This window comes from Calonectris borealis, chromosome 12 (assembly GCF_964195595.1).
Source record: "Calonectris borealis chromosome 12, bCalBor7.hap1.2, whole genome shotgun sequence".
NCBI classification, from domain to species: Eukaryota; Metazoa; Chordata; class Aves; order Procellariiformes; family Procellariidae; genus Calonectris; species Calonectris borealis.
Genome location: NC_134323.1, coordinates 18,269,610 through 18,296,058, shown reverse-complemented (window position 1 = coordinate 18,296,058; position 26,449 = coordinate 18,269,610). Strand labels below are relative to the sequence as shown.

General features: G+C 42.9%; 1 protein-coding gene across 2 annotated transcripts in view; it reads right to left on the bottom strand.

The window, feature by feature from the left end:
• CMIP (c-Maf inducing protein) overlaps positions 1 to 26,449 on the bottom strand; it is a 137,544-nt gene that overhangs the window by 22,925 nt on the left and 88,170 nt on the right. For both annotated transcript variants that reach the window (XM_075161487.1, XM_075161485.1), the window contains exons 4-10: positions 12,773 to 12,934; positions 11,536 to 11,577; positions 8,614 to 8,676; positions 7,089 to 7,169; positions 3,656 to 3,759; positions 2,971 to 3,075; positions 1,375 to 1,728 (exon numbers count right to left, since the gene is read on the bottom strand). In XM_075161487.1, the coding sequence (XP_075017588.1) occupies positions 1,375 to 1,728; positions 2,971 to 3,075; positions 3,656 to 3,759; positions 7,089 to 7,169; positions 8,614 to 8,676; positions 11,536 to 11,577; positions 12,773 to 12,934 (911 nt within the window). The remainder of the gene's footprint in view (positions 1 to 1,374; positions 1,729 to 2,970; positions 3,076 to 3,655; positions 3,760 to 7,088; positions 7,170 to 8,613; positions 8,677 to 11,535; positions 11,578 to 12,772; positions 12,935 to 26,449) is intronic.

The window sequence follows — 26,449 nt, the reverse complement described above, 5'->3', positions numbered from 1 at the left end:
GGGGACAGGAATAAATACACTGTGTGTTTAATGTAGCACCTGAGTGCGTGAAGACTTAAAAGCCACCAGATGAAGCAAAGTCAGATGCTGTGCTTTTTTAATGCAAACATCTTTAAAGGCAGAAGAGGCTAGGCCAGGGCAGGGGGGGGGAATAAAATTAGCCTTCAGCAACTTCCTGCTCAAGTATCTAATGGGAACAGTATCTTGGATTCACCTGTCCTGTCTCCAGTTCTGAGTGTGTGCTTATGTATGTATTTGCAAGCCAACTCTGCAGTGAGTGAAAGAATTATGTTGAAAATTGGTACTATGTATTTTGAAAAAAATGAAAATGTGGGACAAAACTTTCACAAAATCCTCCATCACGGCAGTTGGACTTCATTTAATTCCTCAAGAGCATACACCCAGATTTGCATTTGACTTCAGCATAGCCACATGCTCATGGTTTACAGCGGAGTCCAAACTTCACCCACCATGTATTCTAAAAAACTTAACTATTACTTCATTAAGCCTTACATTGTTTAAAAATAATTAATGTAGAAATATAACAGTTTGCCCAAAGAATACTGCAACTCAGTAGCAGAGCTGGCTGTCAAAGTCAACAAAGTTGTTTTGGGTTGTTTTACTGCACTTCTATTAAAAGCTTCCATTCCACTTTTTGTGTTACTCCTTTTCATTTATTTACCCAGGAGAAAAACAAGCTTTTCCCGAAGAACTTTTTATTTTATATTCCTCCTGAAGATATTCAAAGGATTTGCCTCCCAGGTAACCACGGAGTCATCATTTTATAAAGGCTATTTGAGCATTCTTTCACTAATACAGGTCCACTGTACCAAAGCAACTGGTCGACAGATAGAGGCTCCACTCTAATACAAGTAAATCTGAACAAATCATAAAACTTCTACAAACATGTGAAGGGAGAACACCTAAGTGAAAGACACTGACCTCATCCAACTCCTGCTGAAGCCAGGGGAGCAGCACTGCCTATCACTGCACAGGCACTGAGCCTAGCACAGACCTGCCTTTTCTAGCTTTGTCTCGGGCAATCCCGAGAGCCCTGGAGGAGACAAATGGATTTTTTTTTTTTTTGGTGGGCAAGAACAAAACAGAAACCACTGGCAACAACATCCCGTCTTCTGTAATATGCCTGAGGCTCACTGTACAAATAAGCTTTCCGTTTTCATCTTCCTAATGCTATTTTTAGAACATATTGGCAGTGCCAGATGTCTCTTTCAAAGGCTGGACTCTCTAGAGCTGGAGTTAGATTTATAACCATGTGCTTGCTGGCCACGAATGTTGAAGACAACAGGCCTGTGGGAAAAGCCCCCCATTGTTAAGATAACATTGTTCAAAAAGCTGTTTAAAATAGTTACTCACAGCATCTTGAGTATTTCAACATAACAGCCAAGGATCCTGTCTGCCTGGGCACTCAGCTCAATGCTCATGGTGCTGCAGGTGGGACTGACCATCAAGCAGTCAATCAGGTTGGGCTCACTGTCATTGCCAACGTTGGCTGTCATCTTCTGATTAGCTGTGTTGTTGCGCTCCACTTCCACATGGATCTCATTTGAAGTGACAATAACTGGTTTGAGACGGGATTCAGTCAAGGTAGCCTCTTGAGAGACCAGGTCAGGACTTGTGTGAATAAGGCGGAGGGGGAGATTAGGCTTTCGGTCACACTGCTGCTGGCACCCATTCCGAATTTCCTTCAGGCTTGGCGAATTGTCTCGACTGAATTTTAAAAATAAACAAATAATTTCAATAGACAGACATAACAGCAGAGAGCAGGAGAGAGAGTGCAACATTGAGAAGCCAAGATCTTTTGCAATTTCCCACTGCATTTCACCCCAGCCCGCTGGATTGCTTTCTCCTGTGTAATCGGATTACTGAAATCAATTAAAAACATTAAAAGGCTCCAATAGGACTGTTCTGCAGCCCCTATTCTACAAAGATTCAAGCTTTTCATTACTCTAATTAACATGCCAGTTTAGCATAAAGGTGAACTTTCCCATCCAAGTCGTGCAAAGCTGTAACAGAATCCATGCCCCAGTATGTATCTGGCTACAGTACATGCCCAGACATTTGTCTGCAGCCCTCGCGTCTGGAATCTTTGTTGGACACTAAGCAGCCCCTGTCCGTGCTCTACCATGAGGAAAGTCAGATAGGCATAAACAAACACGAAACACAGCAGAGGGGAACCCTCAGTGTCTACTGGAAACTGGCTCATGTGTCAAGAATTGCGGCATCTATTTTGCGGTAAGTCAGGAATCAAACTTTCCACAATAATGGAGGCAGCATTGTGAAACCAGCTCAGGTTCAAAGCTGTAGATACAGGGATTTACACACAACCCCTTCTTCAATATCTCACCCTTCCCTTTGCTTTAGGTGTGACACACACTTCATGTGCCAGAAAGGGAGTAAAACAGACACTGCTCCGGGTAATGCTTAATTCCCAGAGACTCTTGTGGAGCACTCTCATCTTCTGCTGGCCTAAAAAGGCTGGTTACAGCTGCAGTCTGCCTTAGAGGAGTATCTCAACAGCGGCGAAGATCAGCATGCAGCTGTCTGTTGACCTTCATCTGAAAGTTACTGCAGCTTGCAGTACTTCTGTACCGGGAACTGCCGAGCACCTTGCATCACCAGCACTGGCCCCATTTTCAAGCCTGGGAGCCGAAGATGTGCCATAACAGATCGCCATGCCCACTGCCTCAGAACACGCCACAGTGAGTACAAGTGCATGAAGATTCAGCATCTTTCAGGTTTTCAAGCACACAAAGTGTAACAAATACAGTCACATATCTACAAAAACACGCACGCGATTGATCAGAACTCCCACGTGTAACACTAGGGATGAGCAGACTGAGAACGAAGACATGCTCTCACATACCCACACCCATGCTACACCGATCTTGTTGACAGATGCAATGGGTTTGGAAGTGAATAACATGCGGTCAGCTGGGAATTCATACTGACCTGTTGATAAATTCCTCGTAACACGAATAAATGGCTGCTAAGCAGACAGCTACAAGATTTGGCAGGACCCTGGGATGGGGGCATTGTCCAGTTGGACCATGCATGCTGAAAAACAAAAACCAAGATGACATCATTGTGAGGAAGATTTCTGTGGGCAAAAACAGTCAGACAGAACAGGGTGCCAGAACTGGATAGACAGCCTCAGGGAATCTTCAGAAGGGCCGTAACAGAGAGTTATTTTAACCCTGTAAATCCCTACCCAATGGCCCTATTTATGAATAAGGCTAAGCTGCATCCTCAGTTTATTTGATGTGGTATCTCTACAGTCCCCCCAAAATCTCACACGTGACTGAGCGTTATGTGGTCTAAAGTTAGTGGGAATCTCTCTGTAAAGACTCTGCGTCTAAATGTATATCAAGAATGTACACACAGCAAAGTCCGTTCGCTTCCAGTGTGTAACTAGGCAGAAAACCCCAGCCATATTTGAGAGGTAGTTTTAAGAAAAAAAAAAGAGACTTCAGCAACATTGCCTCATGGACTCTTCTAATTTATTTGCTGTTTGCCAGTACCAAAAAGCACCAGCTACTCTTAACAGCCAGTAAAGAGATAAGCAGGGCTGGGAGAAGTAACACAGCAAAGCACGTATATAGGACTGGAAATATGCCACAAATTAAATGTAACTAACCTATGAATAAACTTCTTCACCACCTCCATTCCAGCATTCAGCTCATTCAAAGCCAGAATATACTCCTGAGTAAACAGCCGCAACCGAGGGCACTTCCCAAAATCCTGTCCAAAAAGGAGAGACTAAGTGAAGACGGTGAAACATGCCTGCAATGTACATCAAAACTGGGCTTTCAAAAGAAATCAGCTCAAACACAACCAAATTCACTTTGTTATTATGCTGACAGCTTCAAGAGCACGGTATCACTGTATGCTGAAGTAATGTTCTTCCCACTAATAATGACATGCTTTCCAATTCTCCTCTTTCCCCCATACTCACCTTGAAACAAAAGACATGTTTAATGGAAAAAAAAAAATCCTACCTGCATTTACATTTCCTTTGTACACTTCACTTTATACCTTTATTTTGAAATGCATTTTTTGTCGTTTTGCATTTTTGCTTCCACTCATAACTGCAGTTTTTAGAAATGCAACTCAAAACCAATTTTTTACTTCCATGTTTGACATCATATCTATTCTGGTTTTAGAGAAAATCTTTTTGACATGCGATCAATAAGTGATCAAGTATAAAACCAGAGATCAGTTCTTTTTCCAGGGATTTTATTCCAGCTACAATCTGAATTTGACAGGTGAGCTCAACAGTCACTTTCTTTAAATCCTGCAGCCGGAAAAGCACCTGCTAACTGAAATCCTGCATCTCCTCACATCACCTGCTATTTTTAGATATGAAAGGAGTAAAATCTGCTGTCTGATGAGTGTTATTCCACAGCACATTTCTTCACATTTACACAGGTGTAACCTTATTACGCAGGTGTTACAGAACTACAAAGCTGAATTTCCAAGCGGTGAACAAGGCCCACTGAGGACAAACAAGCCCTCCCAGTTACCCCTCAAGCAGCTGGCTGTGGAAGAACAGTAATCCTGAAAAAATAAATGGCAACTGAAATTTTAAAGAAATGCCGCAAGTGGTAATGAACTGGCGGTCTGTAATAGGGAAGATACGCTCCCAAAGCACTGAAGCCTTCTGTTACTTACTTTGGTTTCAGGCACTTCTATAGCACAACCTATATTAACATCTCATAGGTTTTACAGCTAGAGAAAATGACTAAAAATGTGAATACAAGCCTAGGCAGAACAATGTCTCCTTCAAGCCTAAGTGTCACTCTTTGCTAGTACTGAATCGCTACCGGGTAACTTCACCCAGCAAAGGGACTGTGGGCGATTCCACAGTTGGTATTACAATTAAAATCATTAAACTTCTAACAACTCCTTCAGGCAGGTGCAAATACACTTGGTTCAAGGGCATGAGACCGTGCGTGCTTCGTATATCATTTGGTGCCATTTAATTTCATGAACTCTCCTTGCAAGATAGCTTTTGCAGTTGCAATTTGTTTATGAAATTTTTCAACCCGTGTAGGTGTCCTAACTGAAGTTAGAACGAAAGTCCAAGAGATCATAAAGAGGATGTCATTGCTGACTGCTCTAAAATAAAACATCTCTCTAAATATAATATGATGCCCTGTCACCATACCAGGTACAGAAAAATACACACTATCAATATTGTTTGCTCCAAAAATAAACCAAACCCAGTAGTGCTTATATTCAAACATTTGGGTGAGCCTACAAACAACTGAAATCCAAAGGTACTGAGAGGTTGCTGAGCACTCCCCAAACAACTCAGCATGCAATAGTCTCCAGTCCTGCACGTAACCGGTAGTATCAGCAAGACAAAAAGCTATCCTTGTTCTTCTGAGATTTCAAAATGATAGACAAATTAAGTACCCTTTCTCCATTTTATCGCTGGGAAACTGTGGAACAAAACTTGTTGCGAACTTATCAAAGACCACAGAGCAAATTAGCAAAGGTGGAAACAGACAGTTAGGTCTCCGGCTGTAGGCACACTGAATTGCACGGGGCCTCCTAAGGTTATGAAGTTTACTGCCAACAACACTGTCCCCCTAAAGGACAACTTTATTTACATGCACACACACACACACATTCTCTAAAAGACTATTCAGTACAGAAGTCCCTGGAGAGCAGTAAAGTGCCCAAATCCACTCCAATTAATATATGACACCGTAAATTCTCTGACTACACACTGCGGTACAGACATGTTGATTTTCAATCTGCAAATGTTAAGTATGGTAAATATACCCAATTCTCTGAAGCTAACCAAATACAAGCATTACACTATGCATTTAGATTTTATTTGAGACCCCTCAAGAGCTCTGGATGCTTTAAAAAAACCAGTCCGGAATCCAAGAATAACATTTACAGAATATTTCATTGAACACTACAGAATATTCAAAAACGTTTACATGTCTGCAGAGTGCAGGCACAGAGCCAGGAATATGACCTTTTTGCCATCTTGGGCTTTCTACCTAGTTCTACACTCAAGGAGTTAAATAATAATACTGTTGTAAAAATAAGAAATACGAACTGGTGTCTGCTAGGTTCGTGCCGTACACAGCAGGACAGCGGATGGTCTCTAAAATTATATCAGTTAGTGAAAAGAAGTTGATTGTGTAGTTACAGAGGTATGAGACCCATCCTTGAGATCCCAGCCAAGTCAACCGTCTTAAATATTTTATTTATTTGTTACTCTGCTACAGCATTGCGAAGTAAAATTTCTTCATGTAACTTAAAAACCATGCCAGGAAACTTAATATGTCACAAAGGATGGAGGGCTGGTAAACACCCAGACCTCTCTTAGGAAAGGAATATGGATCATGTAAGAATATCTTCAGAGTCGGGGGGGGAAATCTGGTATATGGGGTGGAGAGAGCAAAGCTGGCAGGGCAGTCTCCTAGTGTTTGTTCCAATCACTAGCAAGGAATTGATCAGCAATGAGAAGACAGAAAGCAGCCTGGGAGAGCAATCATAAAATGACAGAGTGCATGATTCCTGGAACGAGAAGGAAGAAGGATAGCAGAAAAGGTAAGGAAATTCAGGAAACCTCGGTAAGAACTCATTGGACACGAGTCTAAAGAAAAATGGAAATCCAGAGAGCTGGAGATGTCTTACAGAAAAAATATTGAGGGCCTCAGCTCAAAATCAACAAAGTCCCTGTTCTGATTTTGTTATTTAATTGATTTTAAACCATTATAACTACAAGGATGGCATGCGGGGAGTAAATAAGGAGCCAAGAGCCAGGTGGGAGAGAGCTGGAGCTGCACATGCTGGCACTGCTGCCAAAAGAAACGTTCCTCAAATCATGGCTTTGCTTAGATGCTTTTGAAAGTCCCACTGAATGCTTATTAGTTCTGCATTTATAAAGCAACACACGATTACATGCAGCATTCACAGTTTGGGGGGTTAGATTTAGATATCACAGTGCTTTGTGCATTACAGGCAACAGAGCAACTGCTAATTACGAAAGGTATCACAGTAAAACTTCTCCAAACTGACCAAGTTCCCGTAACACGTGCACTCACCATGTTGTGTTTGAGAATCCTCTGTACCACCGGTGTGAACACTTCTATCACAACCATGGACCGCGGGCGCTCTCGGCAGTGCTGTAATGAACAACAAGTAATTTTGTGAGCTGCAGAAATGATGAAGATGGGTCTCCTCTGGCTTCACACCCCATGCATGGATTACCCCAAGATTAACAAGATCCAAGGGCTAAATTAATCTTTCCTGGGATTAGGGTACTCGTAACACTGCACTCTCCTATGGATTTGCTGGCATCTGATAGACAATTACCATGGGAGCTCATGAACTACACGAGTTCCTTTCCCTACTGCCTATTCTTCACAAAACCCACTGGAATGTAGTATTTTTGGGACCTCTACCCCTTTTGTCAAATTTGGCTGAAACTTGCCAACAGTTTTAAAAGTAAAGGGGTTGGGAACAAAAAGATATGTAGACACCGGGAGTGTAATGGCACAGACCTCCTTTCCTTGGGATCCAGGCTAAAAACCTGTGGTGGATCTTGGAGGGTACCAACAAGCCACTCTCCCATCACAGGCTAAAACATACAATCATAATGTATCAGTCAGAGTACTTTAGATTGCGAAGGACCTTTGGAGGTCATCTGGTCCAACCCCCATTCAAGGTAGGGTCAATTTTGAAGATAGATAGCCTTCTCGCTAGCCTTGTCCATTTCAGTTCTGAGTATCTCTGAGGAGGAAAAGTCCATAACCTGTTTCCCTTCCTGCAACTATACACAGCCCATCCCACACCTTTAAAGGTTATTAGGTGCCCACCTATGATGGAGACCAAAGGCAAAAAAAAACAGGAATAAAAGTGCCTTGGGTCCAAGGCTAGATATGACCCTAAGACTGGCTTATAAATATGCAACAGTCAGAGGAGTTTCTGAAACCTGACTTAATTTCTGTAGGAAGAAGCTGCTGATGAATAACTCTGGAGGGGAATTATAAGCAGCATCCAGAACGTTTGACAAATGTATACATCATCAGTATGCAAATTTAAGGAGACTTGAAACCTAGAGGAAAAGTTGTATTTTCAAATCCAGAAGCTCTGCAATCCAGAGTACTCAGAAGTTTATGGAAAAGATGCAAAATGCAGCACAAGCATGGATTTACCAGGAGAGAGGATGGGTCCTTATGATCTTCCCACTGCCATTACCCAATTACAAAATACCATTAGGACCGAGCTGAGCATCACATCACCAACTCATCTGAACACAGTGACTCCAATGATTTTTGCATTAGCTAAATAGAACATGCAGTAGTCTCTTGTACCCAGACTGGGGTGTGGGAGTCTGAAGATTTTAACTCTCACAGAGTATCAGGACTATGCAGTCTGATGTACTAAAGATATGGATCTATTTATCATAATGGTGATGTTAACTACTCCAATATCATTGGTTGTTGATCAAAAACTGAAATCAATTAGGGCATGAGGTAAGGAGTTAAAGAAAAAAACAATCACCCCCTCAAAGAACTACACTCATATACAACTAGGAGATTGCAGAAAGCAAAGCTGTTCTGATACCTTGCAGAAGAATTCACAGAGGTCAGGAGGAGGATGGTTGTTTTCCAGCAAAGGTGCAATTGCCTTTAAAAAGAAAGAGAGAGAAAAATTTAATTAGAGGACTGCAACTGGAGTAAGCATTTTGCAAGGAAATATTTTTCTTGAAAAAAAGCACTCACTTTTAAAAAAGAAGGACAAAAGCATCAACAGAGAAATTAGAGGTGGGTTGTGTGTTTATTTTACGCGTAAGCTCAAGCACACCTCTGATATGAATCCTCTGGAAAATTTTGCTTTTAACTACATCAGTGTAAATACATAAAACACAGCAAGGAGTACAATTTTTATAATGGTTTAAATGAAAACAGGAGCAGACCAATGGTTTTAGGATGTAAAACAGCATCTGGCTGAATCTGGCTCACTGTTTCAGTTGTAACATCTCCCTAAAAGAAAAAAATGAAAAACACCACACAAACACACACATCCTTTATAAAAGAGTTGGAGCTCTTTTCGTGAGAAATAACTCACTAAAAGTAACAGTGCTGTTCTTACCTTGGAGGACCCTATTCATCAAAATCAAGCATCTAACTTTGTGAAAGTTGAGATCAACCATTCCTTCCTTGTTGCTACGCAAACCAATGTGCTTGTGCTCGGTAAATACATTAGAGGTCACACCTGCCACTGAGGGTGTAATGAACTTATGTTGTTGTTACTTCCTTTGTAAATCAGAAAATGGTACTAGAACAATGTATTCTCTCTATGTGATGGTGCCTTTGGGCTTTTCCAGTCTTGAGCTAAAGGGATTCCCAGTACCCATTTAAAAGTAAGACTCTAAACACAGCAGCTAGGACATTTTGTATTGAGCAACTGAACACCAGATATTTTATCTGGATGGCATCTGGAGTTTTACTAAGGCAGCCTGCTTTGTTTTTTGCTCTCCCTCTCATCTCCTTAAGGATTTCAGCCCCAGTGAGTCTGCTTGCAATGACTGTGTTTCACAATAGCCACTTTCACACACAAACAGGTCAAGATTAATGTGAATTTTAACAAGGAAACCCAAGCACACCTGCAAAGATCTGTTTTGGTTACACACAACATTTGTGAAGTTTTTGTTCGTTATCGTGTGCCATCCGTCTGCAACTGTTCACTCTTCCTCTGGTGGTGGTCCAGCAACCATGGACCGATGGAGAATGTGACACTGTTCAGTGAGACTAGAACATCCTCGCTACCCATCCAACACCTGAGCTAAAGATCTTCCTTGAATCCATCTTTTGGAGTGTTTGCTATAGGACCTGCCAAACCACAGGAGCCATGTATTGCAAAATCACCAAGTGTTTATACCTGTCTGGTAATTGTCGGAGGATCACTGCATCAGAGATGTAACTGGCTGGCTGTCAGCCTAAGAAAAATGAGCTTTATTGTCTCAGCCCAGTCCTTACTGAATGTAGGGAATAACCACAATAGACATTATCAAGCAGGTCACAGCTCTGCCTGTATGGTCAGTGTGGAAGAGTGACAGCATGAAAACAGCCTGTATTTTCCTTATATGCTTAAAATGGTTAAAAAACAGAAACTTGCTGTCTCGCGTTGCCCAGTTAGGGCCGCATGTGCTTCCCCCTCCTTAGCGGGAAGGGATCAGTTGTAATATCAATCTGTTCCAGCACCGTCTAGAGAAGGAAAGCTGGCTCCATCTGCATGGCAAATCACTGCATACTTCTAAGATACTACATAAATACACAGTATTAGCAATACTTCCTAAGACTAGCACAGGTTAGCTGTGTAACGGCAGTGATCTCTGAAACTGCCATCTCCTTGGTGGTTCGGGCACAACCTACAGAAGGGCAGGACTTGAACTGAAGAAGCCATCACCCAGAATTGCTAAATAATGTAGGCTGAAAGGACCTTTGGAGGCCACCTGGTCCAACCTCCCTGCTCACAGCAGGGCCACCTTACATTTTTTATTAAAAAATCCTTCCCCCAAAACATCCATTTGTAATTGGAGGCCTGAATTACTTTTGGCACTAGAGTAAAATGAAAGCTATAGCAGATCTCAAAAAAAAAGTAAATGCCACTTCAAAAACTTATCTCAGTGACTGATTCCAGCTGAAATGGCATCTTAAGCAGCAGTTAAACACAATTCATACCTACTGGCAGCTACATGCCACCTTGTCGTTTTGCAGAAAGAGTCATGGAGACATGATACGATCAGGTGGTGGTGAGGTTCTAGATTAGATTACTGGCAAAAGCTCCTGGAAATTGCCAGTGACGGAAATTAAATTACAGCGATGGGGAACCAAGTTCCACCTCTGATAAATTGTTGAGATTTTACATTTTGTTGCACAAGGAAGAGAGCTGCTATTTGATTCACTTATTTCTATGTCTAAGTAAATGCAACCTACAGAAAAGAAAAAAGTTGAAGAGGGTAATTTTATAAATCAAGTAAGCAGGGGGTTAAACTGCAGTGACCCATACGCATATCCACACTTACAAAAACAATCACTTGCTCACATACCATCAGCAATGGAGACATTCTGTATATGGTAGCATTAGCCCCTCAGGAAACTACTAAGCCTAAGGTTTTTATAGGGCACATCTGGAAATGATGTTTTTTGACTATTTAAAGTACATACATAGATATGAACATTGCGCTGTGTAGCCTAGTAAGGAGACCATTTTGGGAGACAATTAACCCTCAACATGCTGTGCTGTTTCATATAAGTTGACAAGGAAACTTCATTGTTACCCACCTATGAAACAAGAAAAGACGAATGACAAAACCACATAAAAAAACAGTAGAACAAATGGGTCTGATCCTGCCTAAGTTCACCAGCATTGGTGGAAATGCTTTCATATTTACCGTACTTTACTGGGGCAGAGGCAAGCGTTAACAGAAGTGTTATCAAACAATACAGATTTGCCCCCAGATTTTGACAGAAAGATACTCACCACAATAATGCTCTCGTGATCTTGAGTGGTTAAGTTGTTGTTCTGAAAGAGTTGAATAGAAGAAATGAATGAGCAAAGAGTACTCTGAGTTGGCACACCAGCATACACAAGTCTTCTTAGCTACCACCAGACACAAGCAGAAAGGCTCAAGACTGCAATTGCTTATTTTCAGAATAAAATTAATCAAATTAAAATCATTCTCTTAAAGAATGATTACATAGGTATACTGTCTGCTATGAGGGGTTCTGCAAGCTGCCATTTCTCCCTGAGCACCTTCAGATTCAAGTCACCCCAGTCATGAAAGCTGAGCATACAAACATCAGGATGCCAGAGAAGGTCTCAATCAGTTGGAAAATTAAAGCTAGCAATACATTTCTTAAAAATGTTTTCTTAAGACAGGCTGTATGTTTCTAAGAAAATTAATAAAAGGATTGTTGTGGTGTACCACTTGTTGGTAGTAAACTAACTGCTACAGTTTTCCTGAAATTCCTTCTTCAAACATGGAACCAGTAAAAGCCAATAAATTTACTGGAAGTCACCTATGCTACCACCTATGCAAAAGAGTTTGCTTTTGGCTTTCTCAGCAGCACGATCCATTCAGAGGTTACAAAATTGTGAGCTGCTAAGATCTTCGCCTACTGCAAGAAAAAAAGCTAGCAACTTTTTTGCGTATCACAAATCTTTGTAGAGGAGAACTAAGACATGAAAAACCTGCTTGGCATTACATTTGTTGTCCATGAAAAGTTAACTATTTGAAATAAATGCTATAAAAGGAGGATAGATACCTCTGAAGAAAGAAAATATTTTTCTTTTACAGAACTGGCAATAATAAAATAGCTGCACAATGAATTTATTGCTACATATTGCTACAAGAATTATCGGTCATGCAAACAAAGCCAATGGAATAGAAGTCACGGGGAGTTTTACCATTAACTTGCAAGACATGAATCAGACACATAATAAATTTACCATAAATAATCAACAACAACAAAAAAAAGCCTCAAGGGAAATGTCTTTTGTTTTGTTTCTAGAAATCTACCTAACATGGGTCAAATTCTCCTTCTCCCCAGCAAGTATAAATTCCACTCAAGTCAGCAGAAGTCACGAGCAGACTCAAAGGCAGAATTTTGACAGCCCAGTTAAAATAAAACCCACCCACAAACTTTTAACTGTTCGTCTCTCATCTAAATGTGACAATGTCTTGCAGGAGCACAGCAAGGCTTCTCTGAGGTCATACCTCTGAGAGCAGTTTTGAGACGATCTCCAGTGGTGCTTGGTGAATAGAGTCATCCTGAAGCGGAGACGTCAGCGCCATGTCCACCAGTGTCCTGATCTCCTTCAACACCACCTCCCAGCGGCTGGGGTTACTGAGCACCTTCTTGTACTTGTAAATCTTTTTCTGCAAAAAAAAATGAAAGAGTCACACTGACACCACCATAAAAACCTTGAAAAAATTGACTGGATATGTGCTTCCTACATGCAACTGTCAAGTGGACTGCTTTGTATTTTGAGTTTTGCCTTTTCTGCTTGCTCAAAGCTGTACTTAAAACATTTAAATGGAAAAGAAAACCTCGTATGTCTAAACCAATTTCTTCTGTGGAAGCAATGAAAAACTGTGATTCCCTTTTTTTATTTTAAAGTAAGTTTTTAAACTCCAGAGCATCTTTCTTTCCATCATCTCCTCTTGAAAACACCTTATTCCTCAGGCTAATTAACAGATACCTGCTATTGCACCGTTTCCAAAGCTGTAGGTCCTTTTAAAGGGAGTTAGTCATTAAGACAGGGGCAGAGAGAGAGGCCATCAAAACATCATTCTACAGATACTTTATTCTACATTGCTAATTGGTGAATTCACATTGAGAATTAATTAAAATCAATTTCATCACAGTGAAAAATTCCAGTGGACCCACAGGCTTTTTTTTTCTGTCTTGAAGGATCCTGAAAAGTCGCGTTGTCACCCTCCAGCTGTAACAGAAACTAACTTGTAAAGTCTCCAAGTCTTCCATGCAACAGCATTTCCACTCTCAAAAAAAGCATTCCTGACTGCCTAATCCCATCTGCCCCCGTCCTCTGCATGCCCCTGCATTACTTCTGGCCGTGCCCAGGCTATTTCACCAATTGCCCCGTCCACAGACAGGGAAAGATAAGCAAAAGACAATTCTTACCTCCTCAGCAGCCATGTTGCCACAAATGACTGGAGCAGAGGCTGCTTTGTATTATAAATAGTATTCTTTAGAGGAAACCCACCCTCCCAAATTCCCAGAGGTGGCTTGATGAAACTCTAGAAGTTCAAGGAAATGATGACGAGCGTTAAAACGCCACTCCCGAAGCGCGCGCTAGAACCAGGAGAGGCTTGCCAAAGCGGGCAGTGCTGGAGGCAGCGCTGGAGGCAGCGCACGGCCACGGAGCTGGCAGGGAAGGAGCTCTCCTGGCTGACGGAGAGCAACCGCCAGGACCGCAGTTTGGTTTAGTTCACATGCCCTTCCACACCGCTCGGTGTGCGAATCTGGTCCTCTCGTCAAAGGGATGTCAAGAAGTCTGGATACATCCTCAGGTTTATTAAAGGACACAGGCGGGGCACTTCTCCGTTTACGTGAAAACATCAGTGTTTGGCACTAAAAATGGATCTTACGTTCCTCGGCAGCATTTCCAGGGAAATCACAAGAACTGCCCCTGTCGTGCAGCTTGCAAATTCAGCTGCATGTTTTGGGCTATACATCATCAGTGTAATAAAGGCAGAGGACTTTGCAAAGGGTCCGTCTGCTTTGTTTTGTTTTGATTTGGAGCTTTGCCGCTACATGGCATTACCCCCTCCACTGGCACAGGGCAGCCCGGGCGGGAGCCGCCTGAACAGGCTGGTCTCTGCTTATCAGCCGCTTCCTTCCCAGCGCGGCAGCAGATCTAACGCTGAACAGAAAACACAGTCACCTCTGTATTCTCTCCAAAACACGAGAGAAGAGAACAATACCGAAAAATACAGATTTCAGATGCCTTGGGTTTGTCAACCTTGTTAGAGGGGGGAGAAGAGGGTGGCTGGGCTGACATGTAAAGGCTGATAAAGCAATCCAATTATCTTTTTAATTAAATTCATGCAAGTACGAAAGGACGCTGGCAGTAGTTCACACTTTCAGTGCATTTTAAGCCACTGAAAAGCTAAAGGAACATAAAAACACACGCTGCGGACACTGTCAAATGTGTTTGAGATTTCAGAAATGAGCAAAAATCTTTGTACTTCTGAGCTCCTTGGTCCACCAGCGTTTTTAAGCTACCAGCACTACTTCTAGCATCATCACAGATTTCTTGGACTCTTAAGGGAACTTGAATCACAGAGTTTAATTTCTCTTATTCATGTGGTGCCTTTTTTCAGGGTCCTTCTGTTAGACCCACTCCAGCACTAAATAAAATCTAAACTTCAAAGCCAACCAGCCAGCTTTGTAACTTGAAGCAATTCCTTTCTGACTAATTGAGGACACTAAACAAAGCTAGCTCAACAGACATATTTTCCATGCTGAAATTTATTCCTTGGTCCTGTACTATGAAGAAATCAAATTCAAAGCAGAATTCAAACCTGGATAAAAAGTGGGGATGGGGGGAACACAAGAGCTAGACCACTGGGTTATTGTACCCCTGCCTGCTCGGGCTGCCCCTTACTTGGGCGAGTTACAACGTGATTGTGGAGAGCAGCTCCTTCAGCCTAAGGGACAGCTGCTGAAGGAAACCCTCTTGCCCGACAGGACGCTGCTCAGACAACCCTACCACAAATATCTTTCTTCTGCTGTCAAATCCACTTTTGCTTGGGGGGAGGGAGGAGCAAGGGAGGTTTCCTTTCCCTTTTAGAGATGTCCATTAAAAATTAAAATTCTGATGATGCTGATGTACATAAGAGAAAAGACAGCAGGAGCTGTACTCCCTGCTACGCAACGGAGACCTACAAAAGCTGCTGCTCAGACCAGGCAGACAGTGACTCAAGGGGAGCATCAGGGGACAGCTACCTTTGCAGACACGCTGAGCCCGCCGCAAGCAGAAAATCCAAACTTATCAGTCTCTGCTTCACGTTTTCGGCACAAAGGATTGCGCCGCACTGATATACTGAGCTGCAATCTGCAAGCGACACTACAGAAGTCTTGAATAATGGTGGGAAAGTAGCAGAAAATAAATAAATAAATAGAGAAGCCATCCCCAAGAGGGTTGAACTCTGCTATCCTGAACCTTTGCCCATGGTTACGCTGCTGTTTTTCTCAGCAGAATGCTTTTCACTGTTGAGCGCCTTGCTGAAAGCCTCAATTAAAGCTTGAAACCTATCAGTCGGTTACAGAAGCAATTTGCTGTGTATCAGCAAGCACTTAGCCAACACTGAGCCATCTGCTCTGTTCTACCTGTGCTGACTCTGGAGCAAGGAGAAACAATCCCTCACGAGCTTAAAAGCAAAGCTGCCTGGTAGAGACCCATTTCGGAGAATAGGCACGGCAACATGTGCGAGGAGTTCATAACCCCTGGATATAGGTGTAAAAGATGCCTTCAGTTGCTGAAAATACTCACACAACATTCATCATTAATTATGCATACAAGAAAAATACTGGGTGGGAATCCAGTTTCACTGGGATTTCACTAAAAGCAGCAGCTCCTGTGACAATTTATGTGAGTGAAAATAACACGCCAACTTGGAATTTGACCCTCCTAGTTACTGACCAGCCAGAACCACGCAGCTAGTGTCATTCCAAAATCTTGCTATGCTGACTTTAAAAGCAAAACCACTGAATTTAATAAGCACGCAGAAGCAGCAGTATGGGGAGTAAGTGATGCTGACAGAGCATCCTTCATTCTCAAATCACTCTAATTAATTAAGTCTTGCAGAAACCCAAAGACCTAAGTCTCAATCCTCTTTTAGAGGAGGAGGAATTGAAGTCCACATCTGAAAAATTACTTTTCCAATGTTATTAAGCAAGCAAATGTGACAAAAATCTGTAAGCAGTGGTTTTTGCCATCAGTGCTCAACAGCTCCTAAACACTGCTATTAACAGAAAATTCGTAGGAGAGCCTAGGAAACTTTCAGCTTTTGTAAGTAACATCTTCATATGTTTTTCTATCCCATAATGGCCTCATCCTGTAGCCCTTGCTCATACACCACTTCCTGTGGCCCTTGCTCATATACCACTTCCTTGGACAAGAATGGTAATACTGATGTAGTTAACATCTAAGAAAAATGGACGCTAATGCACAAAATCGGACAGCATGGAACAACTGCCTTTTTCAGCCCCCGCAAGATCGTTTATCTTAGGAACACCTTAAAGCAGCCGGCGCACCTGATCCAAAAAGGGCAAGATAAAGTTAGCCTTCTTGATGACCAAATTTCACCCCTGCTTTGCTACTGGTGGCCAGGAAACAGGAAACTGTACTCTTGCGAACCTGTCTTTCCGTCAGCAAATACTATCTTCATGACATAAAAAAAAATTAATTGCCAACCCTAATCCAGAGTAGCCTGGTAAATTCTAGCTCTCTGCTCTTCAGCGCTTTACGGCGCAACAGCACGCAACTTATCGCTTCTTTATTGGAGAAGCTAGAGCTACTGCAGGAACATACACTGACTTTGAGGGTTGTGTGTGCCAGCAATTGTTTATTTCTTGCTGAGCAACGAGGGCAGTTCCAGCAAAAGGGAAAAGGTCAACCTCCCGCACAGAGGTCCTCCCCAGCTCATTGCGGGGATGGCTGAGCCAAGCTAGTGTTACAGTTTAATGTTGACGCTTATGTAAAATGGAGGTGCCTCTTGCTAGATGCAAATGTACAGAGGAAAAAAAAACACAGAGGGCAGACACTGGAACGGTTTTCTCCACTACAGCAGAACATTTTGTTAAAACACTGCGTAACAAGAAACAGGAAGAGTTGCTTGCGATGTTCAACACACATGCTTGGCTTGTCCTACAAAGCCCAGGAGCTGTACCATGTATTCTTGAGCACCACCTGCTGGCATTTTGTCTATTAACTTGTTACTTTCATGAAAACAAAGACCTCACGGCATGCCCAGAACTCAGCTAGATCCATGTTCTGGTTTTAACACTAGCAGGCATCACTTACTTCAAGGTAGTCTGAAAAATGTGCAAGAATAACTTGTTGCTAACAGACATTTCCCTGATACCCAGAGACGGGCTTAAATCACCAGGTGGATCCATGGAAAACCTTCTGAACTAAGTTCCTACCTGCAACGTTTACTAATACGAAGAAAAAAGCAACTTACCTGAAAAGACTAAGTCTATAAAAGTCCCATTCCAGGCAAAGGGCTGGGGTCGGGACAAGATTATAGAAACTTTTCCAAATCGGGGACTTCAGACTGCTCATGCTGCAGTCATCAAACTCTTCATGACCTTCTGAAGGTTTTGCACAGAAAGACTAATGTGCGGCTCTCTAAAATAGCTGCAAAACAGCAGCAGCAAACGTTTGCACTCTACCATGTTTTCAGGTAAAGGCATTTTCTGCATTTTTCATTTTACCCAGTGCTAAATGCTGAAGTGCATCAACTTCTCTGCTTTGGTTGCTTCTCTGAAGGCAATCGCCTTGATCGAGGCTCACTTGCCCACAAGCTCCTTGCCACAGGCCAGAGAACTGGAAGGAAACACTATAAGCTAGACATTTCCTGATTCTCACTCAGTTAAGGTCTAAATAACACTTCATTTTTTGCCAATTTATATAAAAAAGATCCTGATGAAATCGCCATTATTTACTGCACTGAGACTGGCACCCATGAATCTAGGCCCTGAACAAATATATCAAGTGACAGTCACTGCCCTGAGCAGCTCACAGTCTTGATAATTAAAGGCAAGAAGCAGAAAAAGAGCAAGAAAACCAAGGTGATTTCCTTGAGGTCATATGGCAAGGCAGGACCAGAGCAGAACTGAGGTCTTCTGATTCTCAGGCCTCCATGCTAATTGCTAGACCATGGCACCCTAAGTAAAAAGCACCACCGACACGTACTGGGGCCGAGCAAGCAAGCTGAATGTTGATACCTTGTTGTTGTGCTTCCCCATCGCAGTATCTTCCCCCATCCCCTTTTTCAGTCTACATTTGTTTACCTATTTTTTTCCTACCAGTGTCTACCACCTTGCTCCAGATCTCAGCTAATCCAGGCAAGAACCCCCAAACACTCAGATCAGCACCGTTTCCAAGCCAACAGAGTTCAACAGGTTCAGCAAGTGGTGACGCGGGTTCAGCTGTTACCAATGCACAAGCTGGAACAACCTCACAGGTACTTCCCACAGCCACAGTTTGCCCTTTGCTCAGATACCACTGGGACAGTACCACTGTCAAAAAGTTAAAAAATGCCGAAATAAACAAAATTTTTAAAGGACGGAACACGGATGAAACATTTCTGCTTGGACCAAGGGAAGTGCAAAGTGGAAGTGGGACCAGGGGGCTCACAGGGCAGCCCCCTCACTTACCTCCCAGCACGACACTGGGCAGCTGCGACATTAATGCACTGAAGAACTTGCTCCTGAATGTATTATATATCTATATATATCTCTCCACCTCCTTTGCACACAGCTGTCACCTGACTGACCATCCTTCTGGGCTTCTGCTCTCCGATGTGCTCAAGACTACTGCAAAGATATCCTTCAGCAACAAGGGGGGACGAGAGGATGGGAAGGGAAGGATATTCAAGTCAAGGGAAAAAAGAAAACTAAAAACACTGGCAAGCAGATCTTAAATTTATGGGCTCCACTGAAGACAAACCTGCATGCAAATACAGTGTGTGTGCCTCCAAAAACTGAAAGCAACTCAAAAATTGTGGCTTCCTTCTAGCCCCCTAAGCGGGGAGGGAAGAAGTCGTCTTTGGTAGACCTTCCCACCACCAAGCAGAGAAACTGGGCTTTGTTTTTGCTGGTGTCTTGTCTTTCTCTCAAATCCCTGCATACAGCCCTTTGGTCACTAAGATGCAGGAACACAGCTGGCCGATCCAAACCCAGCTCTCCCTTAGCCGTGCATTCGAGATGCCATTTCCCCAGCTAGAAAACGCAAAAGGCCAACTGTGGCTCCAGCTGCACTTTGCATGGGCTAATGCGGTTACTATCGTAATCAGACCTGTCCACAGGGGAGACATTTTTTGGCACCGCCGACATTGATGCATTCCCCGAAACCCTCCATCCCTGCTTCCATTTCCTTTTGGCAAACACTCCCATTCTTCAGGCCCCAGTTCCAGCACCAGCTTTACACTTCAGGTTGGCAAAACATCAGCTTTCATCCTGCACACAGCAACTGCTGTTCCGTATTTTTCGTATCGGAGCCAAGCTGGGGTTTGTTTTTAATGTTGCTTTGGCTATGCGGAATTTCACTATGACTGCAGATACGTTTCTAGCAGAAGCACAAGCCACTCCCTACTTGCAAAAAGCATTGGTAGAGACACAGCTGCGATCTTGGGTTGCAAATCCCACGTAACATCTCCCCAAAAGAAGAAATATTTTAAAACATGTTGTCCATGGGTGTTTAGGTGTTTTGTTTTGGTTTTTTTAAGCAAAAGTCACACAACACCTTTTCCTCCTGACCTCAATACAGTTGAACAACATCATTGTCCCACAGGTACAGGAAAGATCTGCCCTAACTGCAGGCTGGTGGGGTTTACAAGCCCTCCTGACTTGCTTTAAACTCTTATGCAGAATGAGTGAGAAAAACCTTCACATAGAGGTTGCTGGACTCACACAATTAGGGCAGGAGCCAGACACCCTGCTTCATCTACAGCACTTTAACAGCCTCTGACTCATCACCAGAGGGAAGGTTTCAAACATGTTCAGGCACAACTACCTCCCCCTCTTGCAGGACCTCACTGCTGCCTGCTGCAGCATTTTTGGCCCATTTCTCCAGAGCAGCAAATGCTCAACACGGGGACACTGTCTGGACGTCGGGATCTCAGTGTTCTGGCACAACCCACAGTTTCCAGAGGGGTGTGAGTCTGACGTGCTCCTGCATTGGAGATTATGCCGTATGAGCTGGAGTCAGCAAATTCATGTTCCACTTAAAAAAAAAAAAAAAAAAAAAAAAAAAAAAAAAAAAAAGAGCAGACTACTAGATGAAAAGGAGGAATATGTGTACCATATACACTCCACACTTTCCAAAAACCTTCAGTGGACTAACTGCATTGCAGTGCATGGGGGGGGTGGAACTAGTATTAAATAAATAAACTGTAGCAGACGCTGTATGACTGTGGGGTTTAGCATGCATCAAACAGAAAGCAGAAGACACAAAGCACCGTGACATTAACTGCCACCTAGGTGCGATCCTTGCTGCATGCTTCTCTGTGCAGAGACCTAGCATTACTGACTGCATTACAGAATGCCTCTGACACCAAGCTGAACTGATCCAGGTTCCTAATACCTTTACATTCATGCACTTTATATTCCACACATGACGGCTGTGTCTGTGAAGCCTAGTCCTTGACATCCACCAGCTCTCAGCCTGCAGTGGAAATAAATGACTTTGCCACTGCAGAGAAGAGATAGTGTGTAGGAAAAAAAGAACCACAATCTTATCGTCATTGCACTTTGACCAGGTCTGCCAAAGAAAAAGCTGTGCCGAAGGCCACTGTGGAGAATCGCCAGGCAGCATACCTGCTGTGCAGAAACCCCCCCACTCTGACACTGCACCCTTCAGAACCCACTCAGGCACGAGAGAGCTGGTCGTCACTGGGAAAACAGGACGCTGGCTCATCTGCAAGGCTGCAAAACATATGCCAGTAATTTCAGGCATGTAAGAACTTTGATCGAAGAACTTGCCACCTGAGAAACCACCTCAAATTGTAATTAAGCAGCTACTAACGCTACACATTGTAGTAACTGCTAACGAAAGATAATTTCTGAAAAATAATCCATCCCCCTTCTATTTTCCAGGAAATGCCAGTAAGCTTAGGTAGCACCGAGCAGCACACAAAGCAATTATTTCTTCCCAGATATGCAAACTGGATTAAAAAGCCACGTCATCCCTTTTCCTTATTACTCTCCACTGCTAGCAGTGGGCACCCTCGGCTTTTCCTGCCCTCCTCCCCTCTCACCAGTCAGCGAAACCTTCCAAATGGACGTTTACGCACCTGTTTCACCTTCTCCTTCTTGGCAAATGTATTATTTTGCTGAGTTTCTAGCACTTCAACACCATAAATGGCTTTGAAATTGGCTTCTCTCTCTTGTGCACCTGCATCATCAATGTCGTCAGCAGGAGAGATGTGCATGGCTTGAGGAACATGTTTGTGTCAGAAAGCTGCTGCAGAGCCTTAGGGAGAGCACAGATACTGGATTCTGATGTGATGCTTGCAAGCGTCTTAGAAGGGACTTCAGAAAAGCAGGGTATTCCTGTCTTCAGATCACTGGGCTTTGGAGCTCTGAATTTTCCAGTTTCTCACAGGGAGATACCAGATTTCAGAGCAGCATTTGCATTTGAAACAGTCCCATTACTTTGTTCCACGTTTTTATATCGCACCTTATTGCACCACATCAGCACAAACCCCCAAACCTCCTGCAACTCTTTAGCTTACCAAAATGCCACTGAATCTCTGCAATTTGCTTTTCTTTCTCATACATTCTCATACAAATGCTGCATGACGTGCAAGACTGAATCAAGTCTTGCAGTGTTCCGTTTTCTGATCCCAAGGCTAGCTTCCTTGCAGAGGATCAGAGATCGCTGGCGTGCTACCAAAACCACTGCCCGCCTCACGTTCAGAGATGGGCCGATGCAAATAAGTCACTCACAACAACCCCGTTGTCCTTGATGGATCTTGCCTCTGGTCACACAGCCTAATCTAGTATTCCCATCTTAAATACTACAGTAAAGAGCACCAGAGACCAAGCTATAGTAAATAGCTGTGATGCAAGGGCTTATGAATGAAGACAGGGGAATGAAGGGCATACTTTTACTAGCATTGCTTTCTGATACTTCTGTTCTAATTTTGAAACAATCACTATTCTGGGGAAAAAAAGACAAAGAGGTGTGACAGACAAGCTGAACATGTGACTTATAGCAAGAGCTAGGGCAGATGATACAGGCTGTGACACTTGCAACATAGCGTTTCAGGGTTTTTTGTGGATATTAGCAGCAGTTTTATAATCCTCCAACACATTATGTATACTATGATGCACTCAACACACTAATTATACTGGAAGAAATTAACGTAAGGACAAAACTGTGCAAGAAAAGAAAGAGAAATTTAAAACAACACCTAGATCCCTTTTGCTCCTTCAGGCTCATCCAGGTCTTCTGACACTGAGAGTCCTCATAACATCCATAATGCAGAAGTGGGCCCCAAGACAGCAGCTTAACAAGGCACTTAGCTTGTGTCAACTCCCAGAGTTAGGCTTTCACACCCAATGCATCGTGCGAGGAGGATAATTACCCTCCTGGGAAAGACTACCAGTCTTGTCCTGTCTTTGTAAGAGATCTCCTAAAAACAGATTTTTCTGCAGCTAGCAACCGGAACGGGAGACTAATTTTGGTGCAGCTCTATATTACGACAGCTATAGAGAAGAAGTTGTAATTTGGTGAAACTAGTGGTCACCATGACCTGGGAGTCCTGAATTGCAAGGAATTAGTCATAAGGTCAGCCCTGGAATAATGCGGAGGAGCAATTCGCCAGGACAAAAACCGAGGATCCCTCTTGGCCAGCAGTTCAGCATTCCTGAGAAGCAACATACTCCAGCAGTTGTATTTACTCCTCTTCAGAGCCGAGACCTAAGTACACAATAACAAGCTGACCTGTTTATTCAGCTGTTTTTGACACCCCTCTATCTTCAGGCCTAATATTAGTTTGAATAGGATAGCATCCAAGTCTAGAGGGGAAAATTTAGAGCTGGTCCTGACTTAGCTAAAGCAAGACAGAAAATAACCTTCTAGTTTCTACTCAGATTTCACCACTAGGCTGTTAATTGGCTTGAGTTCTGTCTCCTTAAAAAAGCCTGTTTTGGCAATGCAGGAGGCAGCTACGGGTGTACAAACCATGCGTGTGTATGGCGAGATGCGGGCAGGGCAGCTCAGAGCAGCAGCTCAGATCCAGGCTGGCATCTCAGCGTGTTGCCGAGAGCCTCTTTTGGTTGGACAAAGTGCTGCGCTGACACGGATATGCAGCTCCCATGATTAAACTGATTCATGTTAAGCCCATGCAGAGACGGTGATCAGTCGCTGCTGCTGCAGACGTACCTTATGGGAGGAACCTGCTCCAATGTCCCCCAGAAAGAGTGAGGTATTTTCCTAATGCAAAGGCAGTGAAAGTGATTTTGTTCAAAATGCCTAATAAAACTAACCACTGTACCTGTTCCAGTTCTTAAAACATCACCAGTCATTGAAAAAAAAAAAGAGAGAAGAAACTTTCTGTCTAGATCCAGTTGTGTCAACATATCTGTTTTTCATCTATTCATTTCTGCTTCCCAAAGTGAGATCAATGCCTTTCTGCTGCCGACAGCAGTTACCTCTATCAAACTGAGATCTCAGAAACAGAAAACAAGGCTAAGATTTTTCAAGTGACTTCTGATAACAGATGGCCTAAGACTGTCAAAGTCACTCGGGAAAACGAGGGAGCCAATGGACTCCATGTGCTCATGCAGATGTCTTAAGCCAAAAAAGAAGGAAAAAAAAAAAAAGAAAACTCCCCCCCAAAAAATAGGGAGAATACTTAACTACAAAAAATAAACACTATGGAAATAAAAGTATGACAAGATTTCCATGATGTAGCTCCCGAATTTGCAGTGAGGTTGTTCAGCCTATAGACCAGGCAGTATTATCAATCACCGCATGAAGAGCAAGGGGATGTCACTGGAGAGCCCCACGCAGGCAGACAGAGCTGCATTTCACGTTACCTTTTAAATACAAAAGAAGAACAAATCTTGGCAGTAAACATCAACTTAACCATGAGAGGGTGCATCAGGAACTGAAAAATGCCAAGATATATTTTTAGTCCCACTATGTTCACTAGAAAGCTCTAACTGGTACCAGCTTCTCTTCTTGGCAACACAGATCCATTAACACACCACTTGGACCCTGCATCTGTTCCCTACGAAGTATAAAGTCCAGTCTGAAACTCCATCAGGATGCTCAAAGTCCTGCAGGGGAGAGGCTCTGGCTATCTTAAAAACCTGTTCATGGTCTCCCACAACTGGTACCCGTGCATTCCACGGGAAGAGTAATACCACCAGCCAAAAACTTGTGGCCTACTTTTTATCCGTCAAAGCAAGAAACTTGCTCCTCCAAAACTCATGTGTCGTCAAAGCCCACAATGCTTTCAAAGCCCTGAGGCTTTGAAAGGCAAAACTTAATTCCACAGTTTAGCTTCCCATCAATATATTATTGACTCGTATACAGACACAAAAGGAAAAAGAAAAAATATAAAGAAAAAATAAGTTGTCATTGGCCTAATTGTATGATAATTATTTATTGTTTCACCTCAAAGTAACAGAAAATGGGATTTTCTGTGTTCTGTGAAAATACCTCAGGTTTTCAGCTAAAGAAAGCAAAGAAACAGCCAAGACAACTACAGTTGCATGTGCTGTGTAACCACCAAAGAGAGGGTCTGAAGTCCAGGAACTACCACTCCAAAGAACTGCTGAGCTCTTTGAGTAATATTTTCACTATGCAGTATAGCACTGTACTGCATAAATTAGGTGATTAAATTCGAATGACAGACATGGGCCTTTTTAACCATAACCAATGTGATTTTTTCCTGATCTCATAGTTTCAAGGCATGATTTACCGAGATTTAAGGCTATAAATTTCTTTAATGTCATCATTTAAATTCTATATAAACCCCACTCCTGTATCAGCACTATTTTTAATCATTACCATGGTGACAAAACCGTAAAGGTGCTTTACACAAGGAAGGCTTTACCACATTTTCAAGAACAGTTTCTCTCAACTTAATTTTTCGCAGTTTTAAAGCACAGAAAAACAACTCCCTCAGAACTTTCACCGTTAGATACCCACAGCTATTGTATAAAAAATATTCAGCACTAATGGACAAGGAATTCATAACCTGGACACAGTAAAGACGAGACAGCGTATTGTCATTCAGGTCAAGTATGACTTTATAGGACAATCAATCCCTTTGCAATTAATAGGGCTGCTTGTGCATGGAAGTATCTAATTCCTAAAGACACAGATACAACAATCCCTGTGAGAACCAGGGAATTATTCATCCAAAATTAAAGTTTTTGAATGAAGGCCAACATTGCTTGTTTTAGCATTCAATGCAAAATGTTTGCAAATCCCAAATGACAGCATTGTTCCAGTTTCCCAATTCATGGGAATGAAAACATGGAGTCCGCGTAGAAAATTAGTTTTAAAACAAAGGTAATGTGATTGTTGACTACAAGTCAAGGGTGCGTACGCACGTTGGGCTGCACGAGCACAGACAGCAGGATGAGGGAGACGACTGCTCCCCTCCGCTCAGTACTTGTGAGACCACACGTGAATACACTGCCTGACCTGGGGCTTCACAGCTCGGCTGTACCGGCTCTCAGCAACCTCGTACAACCTCAAAGTACACCCTGCATTGAGTCAGGAAAAGGGTGGCTTGGGTAGGGAGAGGACCAGATGATGTTCAAAGGTCCCTTCCAATCTAAACCATTCTACAATTAACACATTTGCACTGTCCATGCTAACAGATGGGTAAAACCTCTAACCAAGCAGCACTACTCATTAGGGGACAGTCGAGGGCTGGATAACAGCATCAGTAGGGAAGACAAGGTATAGGCAAGCCTTTCTAGAAGATCCAGGTCAGAGGCGCACAAAGCTCAGCTTGAGTCATGCTTCGTGCTTTACCGCAGACCTAGGTCTGTTCTTTCCGTATTGTGTCAATTCAGGACATTCCCCCAACGGCCGTCAACTGACATGTTTCATTGCTGCATCATTCAGCTAAGTAGAAAACACAAGCAATCCACATCCCACAGTGAGGGTGGTG